We start from the raw sequence: 27,472 nt of genomic DNA on the forward strand, positions 1-27,472 counted from the left end.
CTATACCTATGTACCTAATCTTGTTTACCCAAACTTGGTTGTGAGCATCCTGTGGCTTTCTAATTCTTGATGCCTTGTTAACCCATCCGTGCAAGCCCAGGGAATTCCTAAGCTTATTCCCCGCATACATATATACACATGCACTTTAAGGAGAACCTACAAAATTCTCTCTCCAGATAAATAAGCAAACAAATTAATTAATTAAAATATTTGAAACAATGGGGTGCTTGGGTGGCTCAGTCAGTTAAGCATCTGACTCTTTTTTAAATTTTTTTAATGTTTATTTTTGAGACAGAGAGCGTGAACAGGGGAGGGGCAGAGAGAGAGGGAGACGCAGAATCTGAAACAGGCTCCAGGCTCTGAGCTGTCAGCACAGAGCCCGATGTGGGGCCCGAGCCCACGGAGCTCGAGATCATGACCTATGCCGAAGTCGGACGCTCAACCGACTGAGCCACCCAGGTGCCCCTCTTTTTAAAATTGTTTTAATGTTTATTTATTCTTGAGAGAGAGAGAGAGAGAGAGAGAGACAGAACATGAACACATAAACAGGGGAGGGGCAGAGAGAGAAAGGGAGACACAGAATCCGAGGCAGGCTCCAGGCTCCGAGCTGTCAGCACAGAGCCCAACGTGGGGCTCGAACCCACAAGCCATGAGATAATGACCTGAGCTGAAGTCGGATGCTTAACTGACTGAGCCACCCAGGAGCCCCAAGCATCTAACTCTCTTGATTCCGGCTTAGGTATGATCTCACAGTTCCTGATTTCGAGCCCCATATTGGGTTCTACCCTGGGTGCTGAGCCTGCTTAGGATTCTGTCTCTCTCCCCCTGCCCCTTCCCCAATCACAGTCTCTCTAAATAAATAAATACATGCATACATACATAAATAGATAAATAAATAAAATCTTTAAAAAGAGCTTACAAAATAATTGATGTCAGAGAAAATGATGGAGCAGAGAACTCCATAGGCCCAACACTTCATAAAAGCACTGAAAATACTGAGGAATATTGTCAGCATCAACTTTACCAGGAATTTTAAAAAGTAGTTGATGGTTTAGTTGGTTACTCATTAAATTCCCTCACTACTTAGGTGAATCCATAAGCACAGGGGTTCTTTATCTTAGAAGGAGCACTTCTTTCCTCAGCTTTGGCCTCCACTCTGAAAGATGGCCAAAGAAATCATCCCAGAGTCCCTGAGTTGGAGATTCTCCACACTCAGAAGGAATGAGATATCTATTGTTTTGAGGCCCATTGAAATTCTGCTACCTTCCTTCAGCGATATGGGGATATCCCCCTGACTGTGCCCTACATCACCTAAGACAACCCCAAGAGCATCGCCATGTCTCTTCTGTTGATCCACTGAGGGAGGACCCAAAAACTGGAAATCATTTCAAGTGTGAGGGACGAAATACTTGAGCCATGATAACAATGTTCCTGCCTCACCTATCCTACAGTGTGGCTATTACCATGTGTGATGCTTCTAGCCTATATTCAGAAACATTTCAAGAACCTGAATTGGCTGGAGACATTGCTCTTTCCATCACACAGTGTGACTTTCATGAGAATTGGGGAGATCACTGTCTTTTTACCTTAGTATCAAGAAGGGTCAGGTTCTATCAACAATTTTATTTTAATGTTATGGATAATATGAATCTTGTAATTAATCATTGTGCCAGAGATTGCCTATGTAACACATCTATTCTCTTCTTTCCTGTTGTTGGAACCTGACTCTATTTGGAGGCAGTCATACGCTCAGCTAAGATGCTATATTTCCCACCTTCTCATTCAATCATGGATAGTTGGTGGAAAGTATGAGAAGTTATTGAGTGGGAATATTGGAGTGCTCTTTAGAAGACTTTCTCTTTTCTATCTCTTCCTTGCCTAGAATTCACACATGACCCCACAGCTGACATATCTTGGAAAACCACACACCACAGATGTGGAAGCAGAGATGGAATGAACCCTTGTTCCTCATGTTAGCATAAAGTCGTCGTGCCACTTCTTGAAGAGGGGAGGCAAATACCCCTAATTGAATATGAACACTTTTTCTTCTTAGTCTTTCCATTTATACAGCCAAATTTAATCCTAACAGCACAAAAAGAGTCGTTTGTCTTCAGTGGAATTCTCAGTCATATCAGGGGCCAAATTTTGGCACCCATGGTAACATTTCATGGTAGATATTTCACTTACTCATGTAATTATTCCTCTGGGTTTGGGTCTCCTTTCCTTCAGCCACGTTATTTCTCTTGTCATATACACTTAAGGCATTTTGTCCTAAGTATTGTGTAATTTCCCCAAAATTCTTTTGGAATGTGTCATGCGAATGAGTAAGTGAATAAAGAAATGGTGTTTTTCAGATGGCACCATGTCCTGGACACTTGATCCATCATTATCAGTCCTCCCATAAGCATACTGTGACACCTCCTTCTACTCTCTCTTGTGCTGATGAAAAAAGATACACAGAATAGAAGAAACATTTCCAAGGTCTATCAGGCACTGGATGGAAAGGGGAAATTCCAACTCACATCTGCCTGACTCCAACTCAAGGCCCTTCTCACTCTGCGGGGCTGCCTCACGCATTCAGTGCTTCACAAACAAGAGGAAAGGCTAACTTGGGAATAAAGCAGAACCCGAGACAGGTGAACAGACATAAGGGAGGGACAGTTCCTGCTGCAGAAAGAGAGAGGCCCTGGAATGATGCTCGGAGAAGAGAAGTGAGAAGAATGGATCTGAGAAGGTATGAAGAGTCTTCTTCAGACTGAAATGAGAAGGATTTGGAATCAGTGGTTAAGAAAGGCATGGTTAAGAAAAGCCTTCCTGCCTTCCACACCACTTTTCTGGAGTACTTACTGGACTACTCTGGCTTTCCCAGATGCATCACTCAATGGATTTGGCTCTACTGGTCCTTCCTTCCAGGGACAATTGATGTAGAAAGGGCAAGAAATGGATGGTCAGGAGCTGCTTCTTTGGATTAGTTGGACATCTAGGAGGGTCATGGTGAGGATGCTTTCAGCCTATGGCTGTTGAGCGGCAGGTGAGCTCTGCAGAGGCTGAATTCTCAGAGCCCCATATTGCCTGTATTCCCTTAGTGGGGCTCAATTCTCTAAGCAATTTAGCTTATCAGAAGCCAAGGGACCATAAATAAAGGAAATTTTTCTGCCATTTCAGTCCCCATGTGTCCACCTTGGGAGTCAGGTGCATATTCCCTTTCCACCAATGGATCCATCTCCCCTGGAGTGGACATCTCTCCCATGCATGTAACCTCTTATGTGGGCACATCAAATACACCATCCCGTGAGCCTCTGAGCTGCTGTGAGTGACTGGATCTCCCTTGTCCAATTCAGAGATATGGCTATGTTGCCTGACCACATCCATCCCAAATAAGATCCTCCCTGAAACTTCATCCTAACTTCTATTTTTTTATTATTATTAGTTAAATTCAAGTTAGTTAGCATACAGTATAGTCTTGGCTTCAGGAGTAGAACTCAGTGATTCATTGCTTACATGACACCCAGTGCTCATCCCAAAAAGCACCTTCCTTAATGCTCATCATCCACTTAACTCATTCTCCCACCCACCTCCCCTTAAGCAACCCTCAGCTTCTTCTCTGCATTTAAGAATCTCTTCTGGTTTGCCTCCCTCTCTGTTTTTATCTTATTTTTCTTTCCTTCCCCTATGTTCATCTGTTGTGTTTCTCAAATTCCACACAGCAGTGAAATCATATGATACCTGTCTTTCTCTGGCTGACTTATTTCACTTAGCATAATACCCTCTAGTTCCATCCACATCGCTGAAAATGGCAAGATTTCATTCTTTATCATCACTGAGTAATATTCCATTCTGTATGTATACCACATCTTTAACTATTAATCAGTTGACGAACATTTGGGCTTTTTCCATAATTTGGCTATTGTTGATAGTGCTGCTATAAATATTGGAGTGCATGTGCTCCTTTGAATCGGCATTTTTGTATCATTTGGATAAATACATAGTAATGCAATTGCTGTGTCATAAGGTAGTTCTATTTTTTGAGGAAACTCCATCCTGTTTTCCAGAATGGCTGCACAAGTTCATATTCCCACCAACAGTGCCTAAGGGTGCCTTTTCTCCACATTCTCACCAAATGTTGTTTCTTGTGTTTTTTTTATTTTAGCCATTCCGACAGGTGTGAGGTGATATCTCATTGTGGTTTTGATTTGTGTTTCCCTGATGATGAGTGATGCTGAGCATCTTTTCATGTGTCTGTTGGCTATCTGAATGTCTTCTTTAGAGAAATGTCTATTCATATCCTCTGCCCATTTTTTAATTGGAGTGTTTGGGTTTTTTGGTGTTGAGTTGTAGGAGTTCTTTATGTATTTTAGATATTAACCCCTTATCACTCCCATTCACTAGGTTGCCTTTTTTTGTTTTATTGTTTCCTTTGCTATGTAAAAGCTTCTAATTTTGATTTAGTCCTAACAGTTTATTTTTACTTTTGTTTCCCTAGTCTTAGGAGACTTACCTGGAAAATGTTGCTATAGCTGATGTCAGAGAAATTAATGCCTGTGTTCTTTTCTAGGATTTTTATAGTTTCAGGTCTCACATTTAGGCCTTTAATCCATTTTTAGCTTCTTTTTGTGTATGGTGTAAGAAAGTGGTCCCATTTCATTGTTTTACACATAGCTGTCCAGTTTTCCCAGCACCATTTATTGAAAAACCTTGTCTTTTCCCCATATTCTCACCTCTTTTGTCATAGATTAATTGACCATATAATCGTGGGTTTATTTCTGGAGTCTCTATTCTGTTCCATTGACCTATGTGTCTATTTTTGCACCAATACCATACTGCATTGATAACTATAGCTTTGGAGTATATCTTGAAATCTACTATTGTGATACCTCCAGCTCTGTTCTTCATTCTCAGGATTACTTTGGATACTCAGGGCCTTCCATAATTCCATACAAATTTAAGATCATTTGTTCTAGTTTTGTGAAAACTACTGTTGTATTTTGATAGAGATTGCACTGAGTCTGTAGGTTGCTTTGGGTAATATGGACATTTTCACAATATTAATTCTTTCAACCATGAGCATGGAGTATCTTACCATTTCTTTATGCTATCTTCAATTTCTTTTATCAGTGTTTTATAGTTTTTGGAGTATAGGTCTTTCACTTCTTTGGTTAAGTTTATTCCTAAGTATTTTATTCTTTTTGGTGCAATTGTGTTTTATATTTTTTTTCTTTCATTCTTAGTGTATAGAAATGTTACTGATTACTGGGTATTGGTTTTGTATCTTGCACTATAATGAACTCATTTATTCTAGTAATTATTTGGTAGAGTTTTTTGAATTTTCTATTCTTTAATGTTTATTTTTGAGAGAGACAGACAGAGTGTGAGCAGGGAATGGACAGAGAGAGAGAGGCAGACATAGAATCCAAAGCAGGCTTCAGACTCTGAGCTGTCATCACAGAGCTCCATGCCAGGCTCGGACTCATGAATCATGAGATCATGACCTAAGTGGAAGTCAGACACTCAACCAACTGAGCCACCCAGGTGCTCCTGGATTTTCTGTGTATAGAATTATGTTGTCTGCAAATAGTGACAGTTTAACTTCTTTACCAATGTGGATGCCTTTTATTTCTTTTCTTGTCTGATTGCTAAGGCTAGGACTTCCAGTACTATGTTGAATACCATACTATGTGAGAGTGGACATCTTTGTCTTGTTCCTGACACTAGGGAGAAACCTCTCAGCTTTCACCATTAAGTATGATGTTTGTTAGCTGTGGATTTTTCATATATGTCCTTTATTATGTTGAGGTACATTCCCACTAACCCCACTTCATTGAGAGTTTTTATCATGAACAAATATTGAATTTTGTCAAATGCTTTTTCTGCATCTATCGAGATGATCATATGATTTTTATCCTTCATTTTGTTGATGTGGTGTATGACATTGATTGATTTGCAAATATTGAAACATCCTTGTATCCCTGAAATAAATCACATGTGATCATGGTGAATGATCTTTTTAATATATTGTTGTAGGTAGTTTGCTGATATTTTCTTGAGGATTTTTGCATCTATCTTCATCAAGGATATTGGCCTATAGTTTTCTTTTTTTGTGGTGTCTTTGTCTGGTTCTGGTATCAGGATAATGCGGGCCTCACAGAATGTATTTAGCTTTCCTTCCTCTTCTATTCTTTGGAAGAGTTTGAGGAGAATAGATATTAACTCTTCTTTAAATGTCTGGTAGAATTCACCTGTGAATCCATCTGGTCCTGAACTTCTAGTTTTTGGTAGCTTTTTTATTACCATTTCGATTTTCTCACTGTTAATTGGTCTGTTCAGATTTTCTATGTCTTCCCTGTTCCCTTTTGGAAAATTGTAGTTTTTTAGGACTTCATTCATTTCTGCTAAGTTGTCCACTTTGTTGGCATATAATTTTTCATAGTTTTCTTACAATTCTCTGTATTTCTCTGGTGTCAGTTGTTACTTCTCCTCTCTCATTTCTGATTTTATTTATTTGGGTCCTTTCTCTTTTTTCTTGATTAATTTGCCTAGAGTTTGTCAATTTTGTTTATTTTTTTCAAAGAACCAGCTCTTGTTTCACTGACTTTGTTCCACTGATTTTTTTTTAGTCTCTGTGTCATTTATTTCTGCTGTGATCTTTATTATTTCCTTTATTCTACTCATGTTGGGCTTTTTTTTCTTTAGGAATGAGTACATTGAATATAAAATCAGTACCTGATAGTGACTTAGAGCAGGCATATCAAATGTGAATTGCCTTAACTTAATTTCACTGGTCCTGTATCCATATAGACACTTTGCCTTCTTTTTAGTTAGAAGAGAGATCTTCCCCCCCCTCCCCGTTTGACATGAATCAGCTACCAATACTCTAGATCCTACCCTCCGCCATGCTCTACTAGAATTTTTTCCTTTTAACTATATCATTGGAATATACTTATATACATTAAACTGTGCCTATTAAATGTAGATAGTACATATGCACTTATATATAAATAAACATTTTTGTGGTTGTGAAAAATTACCATGCTGCTGGCTTAAAACAATTAAATTTATGTTTTAATAGTTCTGGAAGTCAGAAGTCTGAAATAAGTCTTCCTGCACTAAAAAGCACTCTGTCTGCAGAGAAGGAGGTCTGGGAGACCTAAAGCCACCTGTATTCCCTGGTTCACAGTCCCTCCCTTTATCTTCAAAGCCAGCAACATAGCATCTCAAAATCTCTCTGATTCCAACTCTTCTGCCTCCCTTTTCCACATTTGGAGGCCCCTTTTGATCTATTGAGCCCACCTGGATAATCAGAACAAGTTTATCTTAAGGCCAGCTGACTGGAAATATTGGTACCATTTTCAAACATAATTCTCGCTTGTGATGATACAAGACATAGCCCAAGAGTCTTTAATTAAAATGTGGAAATATTTGGGGGGATGTTATTCTGCCTACTAAAAGTCTTTTTCGGGGTTATATTTGAGGCCAACTCAGGGGTTTCTCGGATTAAGGAATCAAACACAGACTTTATTTCAGACTTTAGAGTGAGTCCTTAGACTTTTTCTTCAAAACCATACATGAAGAGGATCATGTGGCTTGTTTATTAAAATTACTTCAAAGCTATAAATGATAAAGTAAATCCTCAATTCAATGAATTCAAAATCAGCTCAAGGTGAAGGTAAAGTGTAAGCTGGTTAGATCTCTGGAAGGCAGGCAAGTTCATGAGAGTGAGTAATACAAAACTGGATTCACCTGACTTCTAATCTGATCTCCCAAGAACAGAGTATCAACAGGAAACTTTTCCTTTCTGTCCACTCCAGTGGCCCATGGGGAAATGATGTGCTCCCAGGTGATAGTAACAATGGCAACAGTGTCTAATGAGCAGACATAGGGAGCTATAAATATCTCCTCCACTGCAGAACCTCAGCATGTGAAACCTTGGATTGGCCAGAACATGGTTGTTGGTTTGGGGCTCCCAAGTCTAGGGGAGAAGGGACTAATGCTTCACTCCTTCCTGCTGTCCTGTCTGGGAACAGAGCTTTGGTCTCCATGATCAACCATCCATGGAGGAATCTGGACCTCCACATGGAGACTTTCATCTTATAGACTCCCTCCAGGTGAGTCCGAGAGCTCAGCAAGTATTTCCAGAAAGGTTCTAGAAAATGGAACCTGAGCTCTTTTACCTGAGGTCCCCTGAGACCAGGCAAACTCATTAATAATTAATTTATGTAATATGTCCAAAAGAGAAGCATCCATTGGACTCAGCAATACAGGGATCATTGTTGACAATGAGTGATGGGAACAGAAGTCCAGTTGGATGAAACTGAGGAAGGAATGGGGGGAGGGGTATAAAGTGGTTCCGGTGAAATTAGAACATACCCAAGGAGTTTTGCAGCTAAGGGGAGTAGGAAAACAGAGTATTAGGCTTAGAGGCATGTGCCATGAGCTTTTTAAGACGTGGTGCTTTTGAGCACGTTCTGTATTTATAGAAAGACCCAGAGCTATGGAGGTAGCTGTTTCCTTGCAACAACACTTCTTGAGACACGCATTTCTCAGCATCATCTTTTACATCAAATATTTGCATATTAAATTATATTTAATATGCAAAAGGGGGTATGCTAATAAGCTTTACTTTGTGATTCTTCATTACCGAGAGATGTGGAAACCAGGAAGACATTTGTTCAAGGTAGAAGAAAAAACTCAGCCAATCTCTTCACCAGTGGCGATCATTCATTTACTAACGAGAAGAAACTATTGTAAGTTTTTTACATACACTGACTAACGCTGTCTACCACCTTAGGAGGATGGACAGTGCTATCCCCACTATTTGAGTAAGGATATTCACATCTGGAATGGATTCATTGTCTTTCCCAAGTTCAAACAGCTTATATGTGGTAGGTCTAACATTCAAAACCTGGTTTTCTGATTCCAAAAGTTTTGCACTTAAGATCATTGGGAAAACTCTTTTGTTATTGCATTTTGAAAAATCCCCTTTGGTTGTTATACATTGTATAATTTCTTTTGTCATACTCAGGTTTATTCCCTTTGCACATTTTTCTAGAGGAATATTCAATCATAAAAATAGTAAAAAAAAAAAAAAATTCCACCCATTTCTTGTTAAGACACACTGGTTTTTTTTTTTTTTTTTTTCCAGCTTTGTTAATTATTCTTGGCATCAAGGGTATGTAACTGGGGCTGGAATGCTGCCAGAATCAGGGAAGCTTTCTCCTCATCACAGTCTCTCAGGGACAATTGGAGCTTATTAGACCTTTTTTTCCCCTGTGTCCATTTCTTTCCTGTCTGTGTTTTTGGAACTGCTTTTTTATGTTTATTTAAATACAGGACACATGATGATTAAATTAAAATGAAGCCTGATGTTTACATGTCCATGGGAAGCTTACTAACTAGAATTTAGGTATTATTTACGCATTCTTTAGGGTAAAGATAATCTTATGTTGAGTTTGCCTTGTATCATTTCTTTTAGAATTATGATGGCTGGGGGTGACAAAAGCGTGATAGTAATGCAGTGCCCGAAGGCCATAGTGCACTCTGTATTTTTGTGTGCTCGTGTGTGTGCAGTGTGTGTTGTGGGGTACAAGCAGTCCTCAGGGCAATGAGTTCATATACTCCATTATGTGACCCTTAAATGCCAGGATGTTAAGCATAGACGGAAATAAGGAAGGGATCTATCTCAATTCACAGAATACCTTAGAACAAAATTAATAAAATGCCAAGCACACCATGGAAGGAAGGACTCCCTGTGTCTTGAAGTTTCAACAGTGGTGGGAGAGCCACCTTGCCCCTCAGCATTCTCTGCCAACACCTCTCATCCCTATTCATTCCCTCCCCATGCTGACTTCATTGTGAGATTTGAATATCTGGACTAAACGCCTTCTCCAGCGTCTTGGCTCTGTTTTCCCTGCAGGGCACACGCTTCCCCCAATATCGTCCTGCCTCCTGCTAAATCTTTCTGGAAGCCTCTGTTAAAGTGTCACCTTCTTTGCAGTCTTCCTAAACACCTATTTAAAAAAAGAGCCCTCCCCATCCACTCCTTTTTATGCCCACTTTTTTTCCTTCACAGCACCTGTCACCATCTGACATGGGGCTGTATGGACTTGGATTGTATGGATTTTTCTTTTTTTTTCTCCAAGTTCTTATTCAAATTCCAGCTAGTTAACATACAGTGTAATACTAGTTTGAGGTGTAGAATTTAGTGATTCAACATTTACATACAACACTTACATACCTGCTCATCACAGGTGCCCTCCTTAGTCCTCATCCCCTATTTAACCCATCCCCCCACCCCTCCAGCAACACTCAGTTTGTTCTCTAGAGTTAAGAGTCTGTTTCTTGGTTTGCCTCTTCCCCCGCCATGTTCATTTAGTTTATTTCATAAATTCCACATATCAGTGAAATCATATGATATTTGTCTTTCTCTGACTTATTTTGTTCAGCATAATACTCTCTAGCTCCATCCACATCATTGCAAATGGCAAGATTTCACTTTTCCTTCTTTTTTATGGCTGAGTAATAGTGTGTGTGTGTGTGTGTGTGTGTGCGCTCGCGCGCGTGTGTACCACATCTTCCTTATCCATTCATCAGTCAATGGATATTTGGCCAAAAAACAAATAATCTAGTTTAAAAATGGGCAGAAGACATGAATAGACATTTTTGCAAAGAAGACATCCAGATGGCTAACAGACACAAGAAAAGATGCTCAACATCACTCATCATCAGGAAAATGCAAATCAAAACACTTTACCCCTGTCAGAATGGCTAAACTTAACACAGGAAACAGCAGATGTTGGTGGGGATGTAGAGAAAGGGGAACCCTTTCACACTATTGGTGGGAAGGCAAACTGGTGCAGTCCTATGGAAAACAGTATGAAGATTCCTCAGAAAGTTAAAAAAAAGAACTACCCTATGGCCCAGCAGTCACACTACTAGGTATTTACCTAAAGAATACAAAAATAAAAATTCAAAGGGATACATGTACCCAGATGTTTATAGCAGCATTATTTACAAATTATGGAAATAGCCCAAGTATCCATTGGCTGATGAACAGAGAAAGAAGCTGTGGTATATATATACAATGGAATACAGCCATCAGGAAGAATGAAAACTTGCCCATTTGCAATGACATGGATGGAACTAGGACGTATTATGCTAAGTGAGATGTCAGAGAAAAACAAATACCATATGATTTCACTTGTATGTGGAATTTAAGAAACAAAACAAATGAGCAAAGGTGAAAATGGGAGAGAGAGACAAATCAAGAAACACACTCTCTTATAGAGAACAAACTTACCAGAGGGGAGGTAGGGGTGTGTGGGTAAAATAGTTGATGGGGGTAATTAAGGAGCACCCTCTTGATGTATAGAGCACTAGGTGATGTATAGAAGTGTTGAATCACTGTATTGTACACCTGAAACTAATATTACACTGTATGTTAACTAACTGGAATTTATTTTTGTTTTTGTTTTTTTACTTTTTTATTTTTATTTTCTTTTTTTTAATCTGAAATTTATTGTCAAGTTGGTTTCCATACAACACCCAGTGCTCATCCCAACAGGTGCCCTCCTCAATGCCCATCACCCACTGGAATTTAAATAAAAACTTTAAAAAATAAAAAAGAAATAAAGGGCAATAAGTTAACAAAACCTATTTGCTTGAAAATTAATCACGTTACTTTTTTTCTTCCATAGTAGTCAACTCCACCACATGGAACTAGGCAATGATACACAAATTTCAGAGTTTCTTCTTCTGGGATTTTCAGAGGAACCAGAACTGCAGCCCCTCATATTTGGGCTTTTCCTCTCCATGTACCTGATCACTGTGTTTGGAAACCTGCTCATCATCCTGGCCGTAAACTCTGACTCCCACCTCCACATGCCCATGTACTTCTTCCTGGCCAACCTGTCCTTTGTAGACATCTGCTTCACCTCCACCACCATCCCGAAGATGCTTCTGAACATCCAGACCCACAGCAAGGTCATAACCTATGCAGGCTGCATCAGCCAGATGTATTTTTTCATACTTTGTGCAGAGTTGGATGACCTTATCCTGTCTGCAATGGCCTATGACCGATTTGTGGCCATCTGTCACCCCCTGCAATACACCATCATCATGAGCCCCCAGCTCTGTGGATTGCTTGTTCTGGTATCCTGGATCATCAGTGTTCTGAACTCACTGTTACAAACCTTAATGGTGCTGCCACTGTCCTTCTGCACAGGCATGGAAATCCCCCATTTTTTTTGTGAACTCAATCAGGTCCTCAGGCTTTCCTGTTCTGAGACCTTTCTTAATGACACGGTAATGTATTTTGCAACTGTGCTCCTCGGTGGTGCTCCCTTGGCTGGGATCCTTTACTCTTACTCTAAGATAGTCTCCTCCATACGTGGGATCTCATCAGCTCAGGGCAAGTATAAGGCATTTTCCACCTGTGCATCTCACCTCTCGGTTGTCTCCTTATTTTGTTGTACAGGCCTCGGAGTGTACCTTAGCTCTGTTGCTACCCAGAGTTCCCACTCAAGTACAACAGCCTCGGTGATGTACACGGTGGTCACGCCCATGCTGAACCCCTTCATCTACAGCCTGAGGAACAGAGACATAAAGAGGGCTCTGAAAAGAATCGTTGGGATTCCAGCAATGTAAGGACCAATCTTCCTGGGGCTAAAGATGTGCCCATGATTGCAGGGCTCAAAGCCTCAGAGCCAGGAATTGTTATCCCTTGATAAGATTGTGGAAGTAGAATGTGCTCCTCCTGTTTATTTCCTGGCATTTCCATTTATTTGAATTCAGCTTCTCCATACAATTTAAATAACCCATTTTATTAAGCTTCTGCTCTGTCTGACATACAGTCTCCTCTTTGTCCAATCCCTACTTTTTCAAAGTTTTTTCTAGCCTTGATCAAAAATATTTGTAAATTCCCATTTATGTCATGGGGTAACATGGATTTCTGAAGAATAATTTCTACTCAAACAACATATACCATCCCAAGTAATTTTTCTCCTGTTTTACTACAAGGATAGTCATGAGTTATATTATTCATAGAGAAAAAAACTACTTTTGATAACCAAGGCTATTTGTATAATTTTATAATACAGGAAAGTATGAGACTGCAGTTTTTCACTTGTGCACATCAATATTTTGTACATCACTGTCTTGACTTGTCATTCTGACAACGTAGACTAACTTATAGTTCATCTTATGGTAAGCCATTGGGTTCCATTCTCCTTATTATAATCATGTGGTCCTATGCAGGTATATGCTACCACAGTGATTGACAAATATTACCAAATACACGTCTCCCTGTGGCATCTACACAGAAACATATATTTCAATAAATAAACTTCATATGGTCTTTGATCCAGGGAAGATCTTACATATAATGAAGAAAAATTGAAATTATACTTTGTATTACTGAGCAAAATATTTCATTTCACACAGCCCGTCTACCTATTGAAGTATGGAGTTTGGTGTCCTTGTACAAGACTTGGGTTTTTTCCACTGGAGTGAAGAATTGGTTGGCATATTTATGGTGTTTTTACTGAATCACCTTCCTCTTTCTGCTACATACAAATAGGACTCTTTCCACTGCTCTGAATGAAATATCTCCTCTTTTCTAAATTTTGCCATAACCATGAAATGGGCTTCTGGTTGAACGATATCGATATCATCCATTATACATCAGACATATATATCCTCATGATCAAAAGATGACTCATTAAAGAGATTGAATTCCTGTCCAGCCATATGATTCAGGTCACAACTTTGGTGCAAAGAGGTATGCCCTTCCAACCTCTCTTGGTTACCTGGATGGAACCCTAATAAAGTCTCTTTTTAATCAGGTCATTGAAAGAAATTTTAATAGCAGAGTGCTAATGAATTCTGTCCCCAAATATCAGCACAAATGCCTAGAATGGGAAGATGTAGATTATTATAATTTCTCTCAGTTCTGGTGGCTTTTATAATTATATACCTGTTTGCTAGGATACAAGCAATTGTATCAAGCCATTGTGAAACAAGCCATTCTTGAAAACACGTGTTTTACTATAATGCCTTTATAATTGGCAATAATATGGGATTGTCTTGTGGGGAGTTGTTCTGATCTCTTCTGAACTGCTTAACAGTTTCTACATTGCATTTCTTTCTCTTTTTTTTATAAAAAGAAATTTCTTTTTATTTTAGAGAGAGAGAAACCATGCAAGCAGGGGAGAGGGGCAGAGGGAGAGAGAGAGAGAATTCCAAGCAAACTCCATGATTAGCATGAAGCCCAATGTGGGGCTTGATCCCGTGACCCTGGGATCACGACCTAAACAGAAATCAAGCACCAGATGCTCAACCAACTGAGCCACCCAGGAGCCCCTTTTGTATTTCTAAAGATCATCCACAAAGGTGTGTGGAGCTGTAGTTCACTTCCTTCTTCAACTAATACATGATATTTACTCCATTTGTATATGTAGGTTAATCTTATCGTTTATGGAAGAAATAGTTTATCAAATGTAAATTGCCTTAATTTAATTTTGCTACTTCTATATCCATATATGACACTCTGCCTTCTTCCCAGTTATAAGACATTTGTCCCACCTGTCAGGTGGGACTCAGCTACATGTACTCTTGATCCAATGTGTGTCACATACCATTAGAATTTTAAATCCTAACTAATTTATTGGAATATAATTACATACCATAAACTACACATATTTTAATTTTTTAATGTTTATTGTTTTAAAAGGAAAGAGAATGCAAGCAGGGAGCAAAGGGCGGAGGGGACAGAGAGAGAGAGAGAGAGGGAGAGAGACAGAGAGAATTTTAAGCAGGCTCCACACTCAGCATAAAGCCCAGCATGGGGCTTGATCCCACAATCCTGGGATCATGACCCAAGCAGAAATCAAGAGTCAGAGGCCCAACCAACTGAGCCACCCAGGTGCCCCTAAACTACACATATTTTAAATGTACAATTTGCTAAGTTAAAGGAGCCATACTTGAATTAAGAGTGCATACTGCATGGGTCAATTTGTAAGAACTTGAGGAGATGCACAGTAAGCTTCATCTGCATTTTTATGTTATTATTAAAAATGCAATTCATCTGAAGGTCAATTTCTGAAAGTAACATGGAACTTGAAATGAATGTTGTGGGACTAAATAAAGTGTTGGATACATCGAGTCAACTCCAAAGAAAACATTTAAGAGTGAAGAGGTTGTGTATGTACATGAGTGTGTGCACACGCATGCATCTTTCAAATAAACACACTCACCCACATATGTGCACATATACACAGACTCATTTATAAGCCCACCTAGTATGTTGAAAGGAAACTTGAGAGAAAGTTGCAGAATATTGAAATGAAAAGGAATGTTTATATCAATGTGAAATTGAAAGAATGTAGTATTTTGTACACAAAAAAATTATTTAGTTATGTTTAAAGTTTATTTAGAGAGAGAGAGGGAGGGGCAGAGAAAAAGGGAGAGAGAGAATCCCAAGCAGACCCTCTGCTGTCAGTGTGGAGCCCAACATGGGGCTCGGTCCCACAAACCGTGAGATCATGAGCTGAGCCAAAATCAAGAGTCGGACGCTTAACTCACTGAGCCACCCAGGACCCCCTGGACACAAAGTTTTAAAGTAGCATGAGTGACTTAATTTAAAAAAAAACTTAGGGTGATTTTTTTTTTAATTTTTTTAACATTTACTTATTATTGAGAGATAGAGACAGAGCATGAGCATGGGAGGGGCAGAGAGAGAAGGAGACACAGAATCCAAGGCAGGCTCCAGGCTCTGAGCTGTCAGCACAGAGCCTGACTCAGGGCTTGAACTCACAAACCGTGAGATCATGACCTCAGCTGAAGTCCAACGCTTAACCGACTAAGCCACCCAGGCACCCCTTGGGTAATTATTTTTAAATAATGAATCACTCTTCCTATCTTAATGCCACAAAGACCTCAAAATCAGAACCATATTTACATTTATGCAGTGGACCAAATACTTCCAAATGAACTCTATGTCTCTACTCAATGTGGGATTTCAACACTTGATACCTTGGCCCAAGGAAAGTTAAGTGAATGATTTGAGAAGTTCAAACGCAGTTCCTGTGAACAATATCTTATTGGATAAATATCTGGATTAGATTCCTTTTGCTGTTGTCATACTAATGTCTCAAGACAAATAATTCTCTGAAAGTTCTAGAGATCAGAAGCATGAAAGGGATCTCACTGGGCTACAATAATGATGTCCATGGGTGGCGATCTTCATGGATGCTCCAGAGGAGAACAGCCTCTTTCCCTGCTCCACAGTCTACAGGGCCCACAATTCTTACCTCACAGCCTTTCCTCCATCTTGGAAACCAACAGAACAGTACTTTCCAATGTCTCTCTGACTCCATGTTTCTTCCTTTTCTTCCACATTTAGAGGACCGTTGTGATTACACCAGACCAGTGTGGATAATCCAAGCTTATCTTCTTCCTTTTTTTTTAAGCTTCTTTATTTTTAAGTTTATTTCTTTATTTTGAAAGAGAGGGAGAGACAGAGAGCGCAGTGTGGAGGGTGGGGGCAGAAAGAGAGGGAAAGGGAGAATCCCAAGCAGGCTGCACAATGTCAGCAAGAAGTCTGATGCAGGGCTCAACCTCACAGTTCATGAGATTGTGACCTGAGCCAAAACCAAGAGTCAGACACTTAACCAGCCTAGCCACCCAGGCGCCCCCAACCAGGCTGATATTCTTATCCTCAGATAATGATTCAGAGCTTTACGCCATCTGCTATCTTAATTACCCTGCCACGTAAGCTAACATTTTCAAACGTTCTTCAAGATGAATCTTTTGGAGGCCCTTATTCCGCCTACCACAAAATCTTCCTTTTCATATATTATTTAATATCCCTCAAGAGCCCTTCTATTTAAAAACTCAAGTGTAGAATCTTTCACCGCCCGAAGAGTGAGTGAAATACTACTCTTTCAAAAATACGTGCAAGGAAGATAGATTCCTGGTGGATAAGACCTAGAAGCACCTACACGTGGATCTCACACAGGACATCAGCTTCGCTCCCTAACTGTGACCCATAGACCAGGATCCCCAGCGTCAATACCACCCACCCAGGAGCTTGTTAGAAATGCGGAGTCCCTGGGCCCACTAGAGGCCTGATGAATCAGAATTGGCATCTTTTCTTTTTTAATTTTTTTAATGTTTATTTTTATTTTTTTTTTTAATTTTTTTTTTCAACGTTTATTTATTTTTGGGACAGAGAGAGACAGAGCATGAACGGGGGAGGGGCAGAGAGAGAGGGAGACACAGAATCGGAAACAGGCTCCAGGCTCTGAGCCATCAGCCCAGAGCCTGACGCGGGGCTCGAACTCCCAGACCGCGAGATCGTGACCTGGCTGAAGTCGGACGCTTAACTGACTGCGCCACCCAGGCGCCCCTTAATGTTTATTTTTGAGAGAGAGAGAGAGAGAAACAGAGGGCCAGCAGGGGAAGGGTAGAGAGAGAGGGAGACACAGAACCCGAAGGAGGCTCCAGGTTCTGAGATGTCAGCGCAGAGCCCGACTCAGGGCTCGAACTCAGGAACTGTGAGATCGTGACCTGAGCCGAAGTAGGACGCTCAACCGTCTGAACCACCCAGGCACCCCTGGAATTTGTTTTTTAATTTTTTTTTTTTTCAGAGACAGAGAGTGCATGGGGAGGGGGGGTGGGGCAGAGATAGGAAGAGAGAGAATCCCAAGCAAGATCCATGCTGTCAGCACAGAGCCCGTCACAGGGCTCCATACCACGAACCATGAGACCATGACCTGAGCTGAAATCAGGAGTCAGACACTTAACCGACCGAGCCCTCAGGCACCCCCAAAATTTGCATTTTTGACAGCTGGATAAATTACTTTTGTTGGGTGCTGTGCTGTGGGTTGAGGAGTTTGAGAGCATCCCTTCAGACATGGCCAAATATCCCAGGGCGAAGTCATCTCTGGTTGAGAACCACTGGGCCAGAATTTCAGAACTGAAAGCACCCTAACATAATTCTCATCAAAACCCCATTCCCTACTTGCTTTATACATTAAAGCAGCACATTAAATCTCTCTGAGCCTGATTTCTACAACCGAGAATGGCGTCCCTAAAAGTATAGCTTCACAGAAAGCACGTTTAAAAAAAAATTGACACTCCCTATAATGTGCTAAGTAAGCTAGGTTATGGTGCAGGAAATGTAAATGTGTCTCTAATAATTAATAAACACTTTAGAGTGAGGGACTAAATGGCAGTTCTTAACCTGTGATCTATGAAATTCCTAATTGTTTTGGCTAAACTATCATGAAGCCAAGGAGTGTAGTACCCAAGGTTATACACTAAAGGAACAAATTTCTCCCCCTTCTTGAAGAAGGAAATAGTAGTTTTCTAAAGATATCAGGGGTGTGCCTCCACCACAGATCAATGTAAGGGAAGTAGTCTGATGAATTCCTCTGTGTTAGATTTTCGAGAAAACTTGAAGCCAGGGTTGTAATGAGGTGCTGGGAGGTTTAGACCTCCAGAAACAGGAAAACTAATGGAGACAATGTAATAAAAACTGAATTCACCTGGCATGCAATGTAGTCTCCTAGGAACAGAGAATCTGCCAGAAATATTTCCATTGTGTCCAGACCAGTATCCCTAGGAGACATCATGCACTTAAAGGCTGGAGCACCAAGAGATAAAAATGCCTCATGAGCACATGCGGGGAGCTGTAAATATCTCTTCTGCTGCAGAACCTCAGCATGTGCGTTTTCACTGGACAGAACATGGTTGTTGCTCTTGGAGTCCTAAATCTGGCCAGGAGACCAATGCTCAATGCCTCCCTGGTGCCTTGTCTGGGGACTGAGTTTGATGTCCATCGTCAACTATCCAGGGAGGAATTTTGACTTCCAAAGGGAGAACTTGCCTTGTGAGTTCACGTGCAGGTGAGTTCAAGAGCCCAACAGACACTGCAGGAAAGGATCAAAGCAAATGGAAGGCAAGAACTCGTACTGGAGGTCACTGAGAAAAATCCAGCATAGCCCAGATGCCAGAGATTACTGTCATTGTTGGCTGGCTTTACCAAAAAAATTATTTTGTTTATTTATGATGCTTTAAAAAGTGGATATTGCAATCAGAAATGCAAGGATCCATGTTGGTAATTAAAATGATATTAATGGAAGCCCAATTTGAAGGAAAGAAGAAGGCACAAAGTGCTTCCAGGAAAAGTAGAACATAAGTACAAGGATCTTATTAATTAATGGGAGTACACAAACAGGGTATTGGCTGTGGAGAGACATGCAGTGAAGCAAGGGCATTTCTTTTTATTTTAATGGGACATCTTAGACTATGCTTCCATATAGATGAAAAGATCCAGACCAAGGAACAATTGCAAATACATCCTTGCAATAGTGGTGCACGAAACATACACACATTATCTTCTCTCATTCTGGGTATTGGAAAAAAATTGTGATTAATACATGGAAATAGGTTTGCTAATGAGCTTTATTTTGCATTATTTTATAACCTGTGAGGCTGAATGTACTTGTGGGTTTGTTAGTCATTTGACAGCTTCTCTGTTAAAAATTGTCTGTGCAAATCCTTTCCCTTTGGATGGTGTTCTACAAGTGTTTAGATTTCGTTTTAATCCTCGGGGCACCTGGCCGGCTCAGTCGATGGAGTGTGTGGCTCTTGATCTTGGAGCTGTGAGGTTGAGCCCCACGTTAGATATAGAGATTGCTTGAAAATAAGAGCTTGAAAAAAACAAAAATAAAAATTTGACACCTCGTAACAAAGAATTGGAGTTTTTATACAAACTGTCGGCCATTTAGTTCTTTTATGTATGTATAAATGTATTTGTGAGGAATGTATGAAAGTTTATGAATTTTGTGTGGTCAAATCTATCAGTCAGTCATATCGGGCTCTCTCAATTGCTTAAAAATTTTTCTTGAGGTATAACTGACATACAACATCCTATTAGTTTCAGGCATACAACATAATGATCCCATACTTGTATATATCACAAAATGATCACCACATCTGTCACTGTGCATAGTCACAAAATATTTTTCTGTGATGAGGACTTTCAAGATCTACTCTCGGGGCGCCTGGGTGCTCAGTCTGTTAAGCATCCGACTTCGGCTCAGGTCATGATCTCATGGTCCGTGAGTTCGAGCCCCACATCGGGCTCTGTGCTGACAGCTCAGAGCCTGGAGCCTGCTTCACATTCTGTGTCTCCCTCTCTCTCTGCCCCTCCCCTGTTCATGCTCTGTCTCTCTCTGTCTCAAAAATAAATAAAACATTTAAAAAAATTAAAAAAAAATAAGATCTACTCTCTTAGGGACTTTCCAACACGTGATACACTACTATTAACTGTATCATCAGTCTGTCCATTACATCTCAGATATTGCTTTTTTGTTTTTCTTTTTTTTTTTTAATGTTTATTTACTTATTTTGAGAGCAAGCACGAGCAGTGGTAGAGGCAGAGAAAGAGGAGAGAGAGAATCTCAAGTAGGCCCTGTGCTGTCAGTGCAAAGCCAGACATGGGGCTCGGTCTCAAGAACCATGAGATCATGACCTGAGCTGAAGTCAAGCGTAGGATGTTTAATCAACTGAGCCACCCAGGAGCCCCTCTTTTTCATTTCCTTATGAACAAAGTAGGGCAGGCTGGTCAGTATTCTTCATGTGTCAGTACTTGCTATACACGAGAAAGAAAGTGCTTCATTGTTAGCGGTAATAAATTACCCTTTATGCATGTTTCTGACTTGTTTTCACATCTCTGTTGCTAAAAGAGATGTGAAATCTTTTCACTCTCTTTTTGGCCTTTGGGGATTAGATCTATTTCTGAAGGTTGCATCACCTTTGGCCATCATCTGGAAGGTATTTTTCTTTACCAATTGACTAAAGATCGCCTTTCCATTCTATAAGCCTATGTGAATCCGTGTATCTTTATGTAAGATGAAATCACAACTTACCGCTTCCTCCCACAAGGTAAATGCCCTTCTGATATACCTTTTTATTTCCAAGTCTTTGGCAATTTAATCTTGAATTAGTGACCCATGGTGGGGTCATTACGTTGTTGCTTTTGTACGTCTTTATGTAACTTAGTAGTAGATTTTCATTCCATTTTGTTGTTTTCATTCAATACAGTTGTTTAGAAACAATAGACTTGGGGTGCCTGGGTGACTCAGTGGGTTAAGCGTCCAATTTCGGCTCAGGTCATGATCTCACGGTTCGTGGGTTTGAGCCCCACATCGGGCTCCATGCTGACAGCCCAGAGCCTGGACCCTGCTTCGGATTCTGTGTCTCCCTCTCTTTCTGTCCCTCCCCCACTCGTGCTCTCTCTCTGTCTCTCAAAAATGAATACGTGTTTAAAAAAAAAAAAAGAAAAAGAAAAAGAAACAATAGACTTAACAGAATGTCATTCTCACTGATAATCTTTGTTCCAGAAGTTCTTAGTTTCTTTTAAAATTTCTTTTCCACTTTATGCATGTATACATATTCACACACTTGCATACAAATGCTTCAATAAGATGCTATGCACATCTTTATGTTCTAGTGCGGCCTTTTCTTCTACCCTGTGTCCCTTTTTCCTTCTTTCTTTTTTTTTATTTTTTAAATTTTTTTAACGTTTTTATTTATTATTGAGAGACAGAGAGATACAGAGCATGAGCAGGGGAGGGGCGGAGAGATGGAGAGACACAGAATCCGAAGCAGGCTCCAGGCTCCTAGCTGTCAGCATAGAGCCCCACGCGGGGCTCGAACTCCCAAACCGTGAGATCATGACCTGAGCCGAAGTTGGACGCTTAACTGACTGAGCCACCCAGGCACCCCCCCCCCTTTTTCCTCCTTTCTTAATAATTCTTCGTGGACTTGCCTCCCATCCACTAATATAATGCTGGCTCCTTATTTCAATATCTGTGTCACCTTCAAGACGTTGCTGTGCAACTCACACATGCAACGGTCATTCATATTTTTTCTTAATATACCACTGCTATGAAAATATTTGGGGACTATTAAGTTAAGACCATGCTTCTCAACCTGGGGCAATCTTGTCCCCCAGGGAACGCTGAAGTGATATGCAGATATTTGTCACTGTGAGGCTGGGAGGGGCAGGCGGCCATCAAGGATGCTGCTAAACAACGTAGAATTCCCAGGTAGACACCACCACAGAGGAGGATGTGGCCCAGAATGTCAAGCAGAGCACAGATTGAGAAACCCTAAGCTGAAGAAAATCTGTATTTTGAATATTTATAGCTGCCTTCAGATTCCTTCCCCATCTTTCCACACTTCCCATTTCTGCCAGCATGATTAGAGAGTGCCCCTTTCACTGCCAGTTAAGAAGTTCCGTCCCCAATCAACATGGCAGCCCATCTCAGGCTTTCCTGGGAGATGGGTGGGAAAGGTAAATCCTTCTTGTTATTTTCTCAAACGCTCTACAGTGTCTTGTCAAAAAAGATAAAAACCCAAAGAACGGGAATAACAAAGAAAAGGTGCCACATAAGAAGAGTGAGAAAGAAACTTGCTTCATCCAAAACCAGGCCGTATAAATCAATCGGTCAAATACATGCAGACCAGCCAGAAGGAAAGCAAGCCTTCAGCTCCTTGATTTCAAAATAGCCCAACTTCTGAATTAGTTAACATACAGTGTAGTATTGGTTTCAGAAGTAGATACTACGGGTTCGTCACTTACATATAACACCCAGCACTCATCCCAACAAGCGCCCTCAATACCCCTCACCCATTTAGCCCATCCCGTCACCCACCTCCCCTCCAGCAACCCTCAGTTTGTCCTCTGTATTTAAGAGTCTTTTGTGGTTTCCTCCTCATGCCCATTTCACTTCTCTCTTTTCTCTGTGTTTACTGAACAGATTGCCCATGTTTTCTTTGAATTTATGTGAAATAGAAAATGAGCATACTGATGGGGAGCCCCAAGTTTATTTGCCTGTAGGAATTTCTGGGTACCATTTCCGCATTCTGTAGGGGACAGATAACAAGATCTGGCCAGCTTGAGGTGTATCTATCGCTGGCCTAACTAGTGTAGCTGGGTGTGATAAAGGCATGACAGTCAGTAGCCCACGAGGCCATAGTGGGTCATGGTGTGTGTGTGTGTGTGTGTGTTGTGAACTGAGGTTAATCCTCAGAGCAGGGATGCCAGGGCTCGCATATTCCAAGGTAATTCTTATTGACAGGGGCCAGAACTCAGTCAACAGAAGTTATTAATGGGGATGTCCATTTCAACTCACAAGACACTTTTATAACAAAATTAATAAAGTCCTTCAAAAAACTCATAAGTGAGGGATTTGCTGTGTCTTTAAGTGTCAGCTGTTGTGGGCTAGCCTCTCCATTCCTCAACACACACTGCCACCACCTCTCACCCCACTCCTTCTGGCTCTTTCCCCTTGACACCTGGCTTTCTTTTGACACATGATTTTCTGAAACAAGCCCCTTCCTCAGGCCCTTTGCACAGACCTTTGCCCCTGCTGGGCACACACTTTCTGAGATCACCTCAACTTCCTTCCTATCTCCCTCGAGGTCCTGTTCAAATGTCATCCTTTTCTTCACAGCCCCTGTCACCATCTGATGTGTTATTTGATTATTTTTATTTGCTTATCATTCTTTCCCCATTCTAGGATGATAAGGAATTTTGTTTTTCAGCACCCTATATTCATTGCATATACAGTGCCTTGAATGTGATCAATAAACAGTATGTACTCTTTAAAGGGGTAAAAAATATTCTCCATAAAACAAGACCATACATTATGCTCAAGGAGCCGATTGAGAGTAGAAATGGAATTTTTAATAAGAAATGGTGCTAGAGATGCCCTAATGGGGTTGAGACCATATACCTATATTGTTTTCACTCATATGTGGATCTTGAGAAACTTAACAGAAGACCATGGGATAGGGGAAGGCGGGGGGGGGGGGGTAGTTACAAACAGAAAGGGAGGGAGGCAAACCATAAGAGACTCTTAAATACAGAGAACAAACTCAGGGTTGATAGGGGTGGGAGAGAGGGGAAAGTGGGTGATGGGCATTGAGGAGGGCGCCTATTGGGATGAGCACTGGGTGCTGTATGGAAACCAATTTGAGGATAAAATATATTTAAAATTTTTTTAAAAGAAACGTATTTCCTGACTCTAAAGTATAAATGGTAGTTCTCACGCTAGGTTACTAGCTTGTGTGGAAATTAGTGATTTATTTCTCTGTATCCTGGTAGTAATCTCCAACACATGGAGCCAAGGAACCTTACAGCCATTTCAGAATTTCTTCTTCTGGGATTTTCAGAGGAACCAGCATTCCAGCCCCTCATATTTGGGCTTTTCCTCTCCATGTACCTGATCACTGTGTTTGGCAACCTGCTCATCATCCTGGCCGTCAGCTCTGACTCCCACCTCCACACCCCCATGTACTTCTTCCTGGCCAACCTGTCCTTTGTAGACATTTGCTTCACCTCCACCACCATCCCGAAGATGCTCTGGAACATCCAGACCCAGAGCAAAGTCATAACCTATGAGGACTGCATCACCCAGATGTATTTTTTCCTACTCTTTGCGGGATTGGACAACTACATCCTGACCGTGATGGCCTATGACCGATTTTTGGCCATCTGTCACCCCCTGCACTACATGGTCAGCATGAACCCCCGGCTCTGTGGGCTGCTGGTTTTGGTGTCTTGGATCATGAGTGTCCTGCATTCCTTGTTACAAACCTCAGTGGTGCTGCGACTGTCCTTCTGTACAGACTTGGAAATCCCTCACTTCTTCTGTGAAATTAAACAGGTGGTCCAACTTGCCTGTTCTGACACCTTTCTTAATGACATGGTGATGTATTTTGGAGCTGGGTTGCTGGGTGGGGGCCCCCTTGCTGGGATCCTTTACTCTTATTCTAAGATAGTTTCTTCCATATGTGGGATCTCATCAACTCAGGGCAAGTATAAAGCATTTTCCACCTGTGCATCCCACCTTTCTGTGGTCTTCTTATTTTACTGTACAAGCCTAGGTGTGTACCTTAGCTCCACTGCTACCCAGAGCTCCTACTCGGGTGCCACGGCCTCGGTGATGTACACGGTGGTCACGCCCATGCTGAACCCCTTCATCTACAGCCTGAGGAACAGAGACATAAAGAGGGCTCTGAAAAAATCCTTTGGAAAGGAAACTATGAAAGGACCAATTGCCCTGGGGCAATTGCACCTGATGGCAGAACTCAAAGCTTGAGAGCCAGAAATGGCAATTCTTTGATCAGATTGTGGAAGTAGAAGTTGCTACTTCTATTGATTTCCTGGAACATCTCTTTCTTCAACATCAACTTCTCTGTACACTTTAGGTAACATACTGTATTACCCTTTCTGCACTCTGGTGTTTAATAGTATTTCCCTTAGTTGTTTTCCTACTCTTCTGAATTCATTCCCAATTTTGGACGATATTGGAAATTCCCATTTATTCTGTGAGATTCTATAGATTTGTTAAGAATACCCTCTTCTTAGGGGCGCCTGGGTGGCACAGTCGGTTAAGCGTCCGACTTCAGCCAGGTCACGATCTCGCGGTCCGTGAGTTCGAGCCCCGCGTGGGGCTCTGGGCTGATGGCTCAGAGCCTGGAGCCTGTTTCCGATTCTGTGTCTCCCTCTCTCTCTGCCCCTCCCCCGTTCATGCTCTGTCTCTCTCTGTCCCAAAAATAAAAATTAAAAACGTTGAAAAAAAAAAAAAAAGAATACCCTCTTCTTAAATGAAATATATCATCCTGAGCAATTTTTCTTTTGTTTTACTAAAAAATAATCATGAGTTGTACTACACGATGGAAAAAAACACATTTGGACCAAATCATAAAATTCCATAAGAGACGAAAGTCTGAAAGCACAACTCACCACTTCTGTGTCCATCATTCCTTTAGATATCTGTTCTTCCTGAAAATGTAGACTTTAACCTATGGTGTGTTTTATAACAAGTCATTGGGCTTTATTCTCCTCCTTAGGATACTGTTTTTTTATTCAGTTTTCACGTAATCACTAGCAAAAGTGATAATCAGATACATGTCTCCAGGTGTAGTCTACATGGAAACACAAATTCCAAGAAATAATTTGGCATAATATGGCCACAGAGTCAGAGATGAAGCAAAATTTCAGTCATGCATCTGTTACTATGCGAACGAATGTTTTCCTGCTACACATTTGCTTATTGACGATGTGAGACTGGCATCCGTGTGTCAGGGGGTCTATCACTGGGGCCAAATATCATTTGCATACTTATGTTTCCTATTTCCTTGTGTTCCTGTTTCTTCCTGAAAATGTCCATGTCTCCCCTAAAACTATGATTCACTGGAGTACAATTGAATATGATAAGCTGCATATACTTAATGTATACAATTTCCTGAATTACAGGAGGCATACAAAAATTAAGTTTATAGGGAAACATGGGACTGTCTCTGCAGGGTAAGGGGTGAGACTCCTGCAGCAAAGGACACAGAAAGGGGACACCCTGGCCTCTGTGCCACTGCTCACACTTTGTCCTTGTTGCAGATGCCCTCCTGAGGGGCATCCCACAACCCACTTGATGAGTGCCAAGTAGGACCAGGAGATGGAACAGAAGAGCGACATACTATTTATGAAGGAGATGAAAGTTTCATGGAATTGAGTCCAGTTGCATTTCAATATAGGAGAGGTGACAATGGTGATCCCAAACCTTCTCTTTTTTTAATATCTATTTATTTGGGGGACAGCGCAAGCAGGGGAGGGGCAGAGAGAGAGAAAGAGACACAGAATCCGAAGCAGGCTCCAGGCTCTGAGCTGTCAGCACAGAGCCCGATGTGGGGCTCGAACTCACAAACCATCAGATCATGACCTAAGCTAGAGTTGGACGCTCAACTGATTGAGCCACCCAGGTGTCTCCCAAAGCCTTCTTGAAAGAGATTTCCTGGAAAGGGGCATGCTTTTGCACTGCTAGTGAGAATGCAAACTGGTGCAGCCACTCTGGAAAATAAGATGAAGATTCCTCAAAAATAAGAACTGGAGCTACCCTACAACCCAGCAATGGCACTACGAGGTATTTATCCAGAGGACACAAAAATGCTAATTAAAAGGGGCACATGCATCCCAATGTTCATAGCAGCACTACCAACCATAGCCAAATTATGGAAAGAGCCCAAATGTCCACCAACTGTTTAATGAATAAAGATGATGTGTCGTATGTGTGTGTGTGTGTGTATATATATATATACATATATATACACATATATATGTTTATATGTATATATATATATATGCTTATATATATACATATATGTGTGTATATATGTGTGTGTGTGTATATATATATATATATATATATATATATATATATATATATATAATTGAATATTACTCAGCGATCAAAAGGAATGAAATATTGCCAGTTGCAACACATGGACAGAACCAGAAAGTACCATGCTAAGCAAAATAATTCAGAAGAAAACAAATATCCTATGGTTCCGCATATGTAGAATTTAAGAAACAAAACAGATGAACATAAGGGAAATGAAGGAAAAA

The 27,472-nt window shown here is 40.8% G+C and overlaps 2 protein-coding genes across 2 annotated transcripts; both read left to right on the top strand.

Annotated features, from left to right (window-relative positions):
- Positions 1 to 11,694: 11,694 nt before the first annotated feature.
- Positions 11,695 to 12,639, top strand: LOC124524874 (olfactory receptor 7A17-like). The gene has a single exon (XM_047097296.1). The coding sequence runs from the start codon at positions 11,707 to 11,709 to the stop codon at positions 12,637 to 12,639; it is 933 nt and encodes a 310-aa protein (XP_046953252.1). The 5' UTR covers positions 11,695 to 11,706.
- A 10,166-nt stretch (positions 12,640 to 22,805) lies between these two features.
- On the top strand, positions 22,806 to 25,169 carry LOC124522900 (olfactory receptor-like protein OLF4). Its single transcript, XM_047094584.1, has 2 exons — positions 22,806 to 22,842; positions 24,151 to 25,169. Exon 2 carries the CDS (start codon positions 24,186 to 24,188, stop codon positions 25,167 to 25,169), a length of 984 nt encoding a protein of 327 aa, XP_046950540.1. The 5' UTR covers positions 22,806 to 22,842; positions 24,151 to 24,185.
- The last annotated feature ends 2,303 nt before the right edge of the window (positions 25,170 to 27,472 follow it).

This window comes from Lynx rufus, unplaced genomic scaffold, assembly GCF_022079265.1.
Source record: "Lynx rufus isolate CCGP_SWC_20201006 ecotype Redwood Valley unplaced genomic scaffold, mLynRuf1.p SCAF_4, whole genome shotgun sequence".
Lineage (NCBI taxonomy): Eukaryota > Metazoa > Chordata > Mammalia > Carnivora > Felidae > Lynx > Lynx rufus.